Source organism: Chrysochloris asiatica, unplaced genomic scaffold, assembly GCF_000296735.1.
Source record: "Chrysochloris asiatica unplaced genomic scaffold, ChrAsi1.0 scaffold00075, whole genome shotgun sequence".
NCBI lineage: Eukaryota > Metazoa > Chordata > Mammalia > Afrosoricida > Chrysochloridae > Chrysochloris > Chrysochloris asiatica.
The window spans coordinates 8,193,181-8,201,477 of record NW_006408593.1 but is presented as its reverse complement, the minus strand read 5'-3'; the positions used below and the strand labels follow the sequence as shown (position 1 = coordinate 8,201,477).

Below are 8,297 nucleotides of genomic sequence, written 5' to 3'. Positions count from 1 at the left end.
TGCTTCTGCCACAAATTCCCCCAGCTGTGAGCCTTCCAACCTTCTAAATATTCCTTTATATGTGGTTCAGAGTTCTGGGACCATCCCCTGAGCTTGTTTGGTCGGGTATTCTGTGTTGTTGCTGACGGAGTGCCTTTACTGCACTTCCACCTGATCCGCCATCTTGTTTGTTGTCTTCCACCAGCTATTTCTTGAAAGCCCTATACAGGGTCTCTATGAGTTGGAGCCAGCTCGACGGCACACAACAACAAATCTATGTATTTAGAGTCCTGGTGTGGTGCAGTAGGATAATCACTGGATTGTTAACTGCAAAATCAGTGGTTCAAACCCACCAGATGCTCTTTAGAAATCCTATACAGGGTCACTATGAGTCAGAACCGACTTGACAATATACAACAACAACTATGTATTTACCACTCACAGATGCAGGCACTATACTAATGAAACAGTAACTTTCACAGCCTTCTAATCACTCAAGTCAAAAAACCTGGGTCATCCTTGCTACCTCTTCATGAGTGAGAGTCTTTCTTCATAACCCCCCTGAGCTCACTGCCTTGTGTCTAGTAGTTTTATTCTTGAATCCTGGTGTGGTGCTGTAGGATAAGAACTGGATCACTAACCACAAGATCGGCAGTTTAAACCCACCAGCTGCTCCTTGGGAGACCTCTAAGTGTTGTGATGAGGTGGAACTGACTTGACGGCACTTAACAGCCTCCCTGGCTCACTCACTTTGTGTCTAGTAGTTTTGCTGTAGTTTCTGGGTTATACCCCGTCAAGTCTAGCTTTAGATCTTATCATTTAGATTGGGGTACTAGCCCAAAGTAATATTCCGTTCCACAAAATTTGGGAAATTCATGTTAATTATTGAGCCACTGAATAGCTATGGTGCAGTTACTGACTTAATACGACGTGGTTCTATAACATAAGCACTGGCGGTTCAAACTCACCAGGTGGTCCTCGGAAAGGCTAGACAGGGTCCCTATGAGTCAGGACTGACTCCACAGCACATAACAACAACAACATGGCCTTGCCTTGTAACTCCCACCAAATGACTGAATTGCTGTTGGTGGTGCCGTTGGGTCTGCGTAGGGTTTTTGAGGTGTGTAAATCTTTGCAGAGCAGAAAGCCTCATCTTTCTCTTGTAAAGCAGCTAGTGAGCTCTAACTGCTGACCTTGAAGGATGTAGTCCACTGCTATCAAAATCACAGAGTTGTTCTTGTTACTAAGTGCCATGGTGTTGATTCTGATTCATAGTGACCTTGTATAGGTTTCTGAAGAGTTGCTGGTTGGTCTGAACCACAGACCTTGTGGTTCAAGCTGACCCTGTGGTCCAGTGCCTATCCTAAGTGCCACACCAGGACTCCAATGCAAATGCCAGCTGCTTGCTAATAATGTAAATAAGGGAGTTGTTGTTAAGTGCCATGGAGTCCATTTCAGGCAAATGCATGCGTGGAAGCACAGGGATTGGTTTGTTTTGACCTGAGCCTGAGGTGAGGAGGGGAAGTCGACATTATAAAGTAAGAAGACCAGGAGCGCCTCCTTTGGACGGAGACCCCTGCACTGGAGCGCCAGCCTAGATCCAGAAGACCCTGGACACAGGGAGAGATGGAGAGCAGCTGTGTGAGAGAGTGGCTGCATCAAAGGCCGAAGACCCCGGAGACCATGCAGTGGACATCTGGACCCACAAACCCAGAAAGCTGAGTGGCTGTGGGCAGGAGTGGACTACCCCTGGGCACTTAATCAAGTGGAGAACAGTGGGAGGGATGGCTGATGTTAGGAATGGTTACGTGGCTGGAGGGTGAAGGCATGTCTGACTTCCACCTGCTAGGAATCAGTTGTGGGCAGCTGATTCTGTTGACCTGGAATCTCTCTCTTGACTCTGAAGTTAGACACCTCCCCTTTGCCATTTTTATAATGGCTCAGTTCCATTTCTGGCCATCAGTGTTTATTCGGCTTCCTGCTACACTACTTGTATGAGGCCACGGATCCATGTTTTTCTTTCAGATTCTGCTGAGCAAGACCGTGCTATCCTGTCACCAAGCAGTAAACCTGGTTTATTCATTCACCTTGCATGGACTCTGCCAATCTCCTTTACTCCACAGAGAGCAACCGCAAGATAGATACCACAGTCCCCAGCAGGCCAGCCACCTGCAGAACTTAATGTTCCTCTTCCATTTCTGTGTCATGGCAAAGTTATATTATTTTTAAGCCTGAGTAAATCTTACTTTGATTTTGATTTCTGCATTTTATCTGTCATAGCTCTTTATATGCAATAGGAGTGTACTAAGTATAAAAGTACAATTTGTTGTTGTTAAGTGCCGTTGAGTCGGTTCCGACCCATAGCAACCCTGTACAGGGTTTCCGAGGGTGTAAATCTTTAAACCAAAATCAGTAGAATCACCATTTTGCAAATTTATATTTTTAATGACTTGTGAACACCATTTTAACCTACACAAACTCATATTTAAATCCTCTTTTTAGATATCATATTACCTCCTAAGACAAAAGACAGGAAAAAATATATACAATAAGAGCTTATGCATCTGAAAAGAGAAACCTGTGTTTCCTAATACATCCTTCAGAAGAATGTTTTAAATAAAAAGAGATTCCCAATTCCAAGCAAAGAGTCTACAAATATACCAGTTGTATTATTCCTAGTATTCATAAATATCAACATTTTCTAAATTTTATAGGTGATAAAACTGGTAGCGATAAGGTGAGAGACTATGAAAAAACTGCTTAAGTGTTCTAGTACTATAAATAATCTAAAAATATTACTTCCTATGAAGAGTTAATTAACATGTGCTACAAGTTTCCCCCCCTTAATTCCCCAAAATATGTGTGTATGTATATATAATATGTATGCACATGAACATATATATGTGTGTATGTATATATAATATGTATGTACATGAACATATATATTGCTGTTGTTAAGTACGTCAGTCACTTCTGACCCATAGCGACCCTGTATAGGGTTTCTGAGGCTGTAAATCTTTGCGAAAGCAGAAAGCTTTGTCTTTCTCCTGCGGAGTGGCTGGTGGGCTAGAACCGCTGACCCTGTGGTACACAGTCCAATGCTTATACTACAGAGCTACCACATCCCCTACATACACACACACATACAGAGTTTCCTTATAAAACTCTGTATGTGTGTGTGTGTGTGTATACAGATACATGGAGTCCTGGTGTGGCATTGTGGGATGAAGCACTGGCCTGTAAGGTTGGTTTGAACCCCAAGGTTGGTGGTTCAAACTTACCAGCTGCTCCATGGAAACCCTATACAGGATCACTGTGGGTTGGAACTGACTTGACAGCAGTTAACAACAACACACACACATATAAATGCATGCAGAGCTTTTACAAGGAAAAGCAACTTCATCTTCAAGTAATTACTACTGTTGGCTATTAATCAAAATTATTTTATAGAAACCAATGATAGAGAAAGGCAAAACTGATGACTGATTTGTTTGTTAAGCAAAAATGTTCAGATTTTATGACTAGCAACAGGTTTTAGGACTGCTGGTGTGGCGCTGTAGGATCAGCACTGGACTGCTAATCACAGGGCTGGCTGTTCACATCCACTAGCTGCTCCTTGGAAACCCTATATGGGATGGCTACCAGTTGGAAGTGACTCAACAGCACTTAAGAACAACAGCATCAGGTTTTTAGTTTTCAGGGTACAAAGTGAATAATACTTTTTATTCCAAACATAAGAACACATAAGACCCTAGCTTTTAGTGCTTGAGAAGAAACAAAAATTATCTTCTTATAGGGTATTAAAAATTCTTTTGAGATTTTATCCAACCTCTTCTTCCAGAAATATCTTCAGATCTTATGTCCTCTTCACATTTGATGGAAAAATTTGAAAATGGAAACTTTATTTAAGGATATAGTGAGCCAAAAGGAAGGCATCAAAATCAGGCTAAGCTCATTTGCTCCTCTTACTATTGCTCACATGTCACTCTGATTAAACGATTTAAAAAAAAACCCAACATGATCTAGAGGGAGTATATTCCTGCAAAAGTTGGAAGAAGCAAGCTTAACACATACCATGCTTTAATTTTTCTTTGAAGACAGTTAAAAAACAAAACCAACTGTGGTTGAAGGGATTCAGACTCATGGCGACTCAACTGTTGTGGTTGGTGTTGTTAAGTGCCGTCGAGTCTGTTCCCACTCACGGCCACCCTGTATAGGGTTTCCAGTGAAATGCAGCAAGTTCCATCTGTGTCTCACAGGCCCAGTTGCCTCACCTCTAGTTCTTTGAGGTAGTTAACTGTTGATTCTTGTCGCATTAATATGACTAAGTCATGGGGGTGCTTCAAGTTCATTGGTGAATCCACCTGTAAGCAAGCAAGCAACAAACAAATATAAATACAGTGCAGAATCCATGAAAGTCTGTTTGGATTGTTAACAAAGTCTCCTTTGCTATGCTTTAAATTATTTAAATGATTTTTCAATCACTACACAGACCTAGGATCCAGTAAAACTCAAAGGGGACTTCAAAAGTGATCACACATCTATTTTAGCAATAGGAATGGCAGGCTCATTAGCAACATGACTTGAATTCCCACTTGAAAGTGGAAGCTTCCTCTAAGTAAATATTCTGACTTGACAGGTCCTATCAGGAATAGTCTAGGAGTGCGGTGGCTCCATACACTGAACACTGAGCTGAGAACTAATGGTCTAGGGTTTGAGCCCCGCCAGCTGCTCTGTGGGAGAGAGATGAGACTTTCTGTTCCCCTGAAGATTTAAAAAAAAGAAAAAAGGCCTCGGAAACCCTCTACAGGGTTGCTACATCACAACAACAACATCAAGAATCATCAAGACTGAAAGCACTTGGCAATGAATGATAAAGACACTTCTTAATAAAGATATTCCACACTTGGTTTTCAAAAAGGAAGCCCGTTGTGATATTCTGTACCGGAGCAGGCTTGGAATCAATATGAGGACAGGGAAATTTCAAAAATAACTCCTCTTGAAGGTTACCTGTAGGAACCATATGCCAGAGAAAACACTAAATAATCTTAAAGCGTATTATTTAGAGTTCCTGCCCTCTGGATCAGAAGTAAGTGACTGTATTGTTTATTGTTAAGATGTAGGAATAACAAACTCTCATCGGCTGTTGTTAAGTGCCTTCGGGTCGGTTCTGACTCATACTGACCCTCTATAGGGTTTCTTAGGAGTGGCTGTGGTGGGCTTATAAACTAGTCCTTGTTGTCTGGAGGGTCATTTCATAGCATATGTCAAATGTTAAAGGTGTGTACATATACTTCAATCTAGTAATATAAATTTGTTACTGTTGTTAAGTGCTGTTGAGATGGTTTTGACTCACAGCAACCCTGCACAGGGTTTCCCAGGCTTTTTACATCTTCGGGGAGCAAAAAGCCTCATCTTTCTCCTGTGAAGCAGCTAGTGGGATCGGACCATGGGTTTGTGCTTCGAAGCCTAGTGCTTTTCGTATGGAGGCACTGTGCTCCCAATATAAATTTGTCCTGTAGAAATCCTTAAACAAGTAGGAAAAATATATACAAGACTGTTCACTACATTACTTTTAAAAGAAGCTGTTGGTGTTGTGTCATTGCGCTGATTCTGACTCATAGTGACTCTGTATAGGGTTTCCAAAGAGCAGCCAGTGGGTTTCAACCCCTGACCTTGTGATTACTAGTCCAATGTTTATCCTACAGAGTTATACCAGGACTTTGTAAAATAAATTAGGAACGAAATCTATCAAAATAAGGGAATGGGGAAATACATCAACCAATGGAATGGAATGTAGAAAAGCTTGAACTACTATCATCAAAAGATGTCCGCAATGTATAGTTTACAAATGTATTACTTAAAAATTGTAGTTATATGTTTTTATAGCTGTGTACCTGTCTATATGCACAAAAATAAAATAGTCTAAAGGGCAACAGTGATGTTTCCTGAGGTGTGGGATTAAGAGGATAACTATGTCCAATTTTCTTACTTTACATACTTTTATGAGTAGTCTTCTAAAAGTTAATGTAAAATGTCTTCTAAAAGTTAATGTATTATTAAAAAAAAAATACACATGATTTCACAATTTTTTGCACCAAAATAAACTTGTACCAACCTGTTGTAACCTGTTTGAACAGGATCTAATCTGAGACACTAAAAAGGATAAGACGTCAGTTTGAATTCCTATCAGAGAAACAAGAATTCCACTAAAATTGAAGCAAGAACAAGTGTCACACTTACAGTGAAGCTTGGGTGGAAGAATGATGAAATCACTGTTGCTTCATGAAAAGTTTATGAGGAAAGTGTCCCAAAGAAATAAGCAGTGAACAAAATGGACAACTCACTTTAAGAAGAGACAAGGCAATGCTGAACTCAGAGCTCGCAGTGGCAAATCACCCACAATGATTTGTGAGGAAACAATCTTGTTCATGCCCTAATTGAAGATTATCGATGATTAAAGCAGAGACAATTGCCAACACCATAAGCAGAAATAGCTGTAAACATACATTAAGAAGTGGAACATGGACTGTACAAAGTATGAATCTAAGAAAACTGGAAGTTGTCAGACTGAAATGGAACACACAAACATTGACATCCTAGGCATTGGCCATTTTGAATATGACAACCACGTGGCTTTCTATGGCAGTATTCTCAAACTGTAGTGGAATGGCATCACATTCATCATCAAAAAGAGTACTTCAAGATCTTGAAGTATAATGCAATCTATGATAGAATAATATCCATATGTCCTGGTGTGACATTGTTGTAGCAATGGAGCACAAGGCCAGTTTGAACCACAAGATCAGCAGTTCAAATCCACTAGCTGTTCCTCAGAAACCCTATATAGGGTTGCTAGAAGTCTGAGCTGACTTGACACAACTCAACAGCAAAAACAGAAAGACCGATTAATACCATTACTATTCAAACTTATGCAATAACTACTAAAGCCAGTAATCAGGAAACTGAAAAATTCTACTAACTTCTTCAATCTGAAATTGATCATACATGCCATCATCAAGATATATTGATAATTATTGGTGACTGAAATGTAAAGCCTGGAAACAAGAGAAAGGATCAGCAGTTGGAAAATATGGCCTTGGTGATAGAAATGATTCTGGAGATCACATGACTGAAATTTGCAAGACCAATGACTTATGCACTGTAAATACCATTTTTAAACAATATAAAAGATGACTATATACATGGACTTCACCAGATGGAATACAAAGAAATCACACTAACTTACATCTGTAGAAAAAGACCATGGAAAAGCTCCATATTATCAGCCAAAACAAGGCAAGTGGCAGACTGTGGAACAATCAACTGCTCATATACAAGTTCAGACAGATGCTGAAGAAAATTAAAACAAGTAGTGTAGTAGTTACAAGTCAGGCTGCTAACCTCAAGGTCAGCAGTTCGAAACTACCAGCTGTTCCACAGGAGAAAGATGAGGCTTCCTGCTCCCATAATGATTTACAGCCTCAGAAACCCTGTACAGGGTTGTTATGAGTCGGAACCGATTCCACGGCACATCACCACCACTACCACCATAAGAGCCAATATATGACCTTGAAAATATTCCATCTGAATTTAGACATCATCTCAAGAACAGATTTGGTGCATTAGACACCAATGATCAAAACCCAGAAGCATTGTGGGATGACACCAAGATCATCATACAAGAAGAAAGGCAAAGGTCATTAACAAAACAAGGAAGAAAGTCCAAAATGAAGGTTAGAAGAAACTCTGAAACTTGTTCTCCAGCATAGAGATGCTAAAGCAAATGGAAGAAATGAGGAGGTAAAAGAGCTGAACAGAACATTTCAAAGATCAGCTCGAGAAGAGACAGTCAAGTATTATAATAAAATATATAAAGACCTGGAGTTAGAAAACGAAAAGGAAGAACATACTCAGTATTCTCAAGCTGAAAAAAACTGAGGAAAATATTCAAGGTACAACTTGAAATACTGAAGGATTCTTTGGGCAAAATATTGGAACGATGCAGAAAGTATCAAAAGAAGATGAAAAGAATACCGTCACTATGCCAAAAAGAAATGGATGATGTTCAACCATTTCAAGAGTTAGCATATAATCAAGAGTCAATGGTATTGAAGGAAGAAGCCCATGGTACACTGAAGGTACTGGCAAAGATCAAGGCTCTTGGGATTGATTGAATACAAATTAAAATCTTTCAACAAACTAATGTAGTATTGGAGGCACTCACTTGTCTATGCCAAGAAATTCTGAAGACAGCTACCTGGGCCAACTGACTGGAAAAGATCCATGTTGGTCAAAGAGAGGTGACCCAATGGAAT

The 8,297-nt window shown here is 40.1% G+C and overlaps 1 protein-coding gene across 3 annotated transcripts in view; it reads right to left on the bottom strand.

Annotated features, from left to right (window-relative positions):
* Positions 1–8,297, bottom strand: part of TTC17 (tetratricopeptide repeat domain 17) — a 141,632-nt gene that overhangs the window by 103,048 nt on the left and 30,287 nt on the right. For all 3 annotated transcript variants that reach the window (XM_006865029.1, XM_006865030.1, XM_006865028.1), the window contains exon 2: positions 4,254–4,343. In XM_006865029.1, coding sequence (XP_006865091.1) covers positions 4,254–4,343 — 90 coding nt within the window. The remainder of the gene's footprint in view (positions 1–4,253; positions 4,344–8,297) is intronic.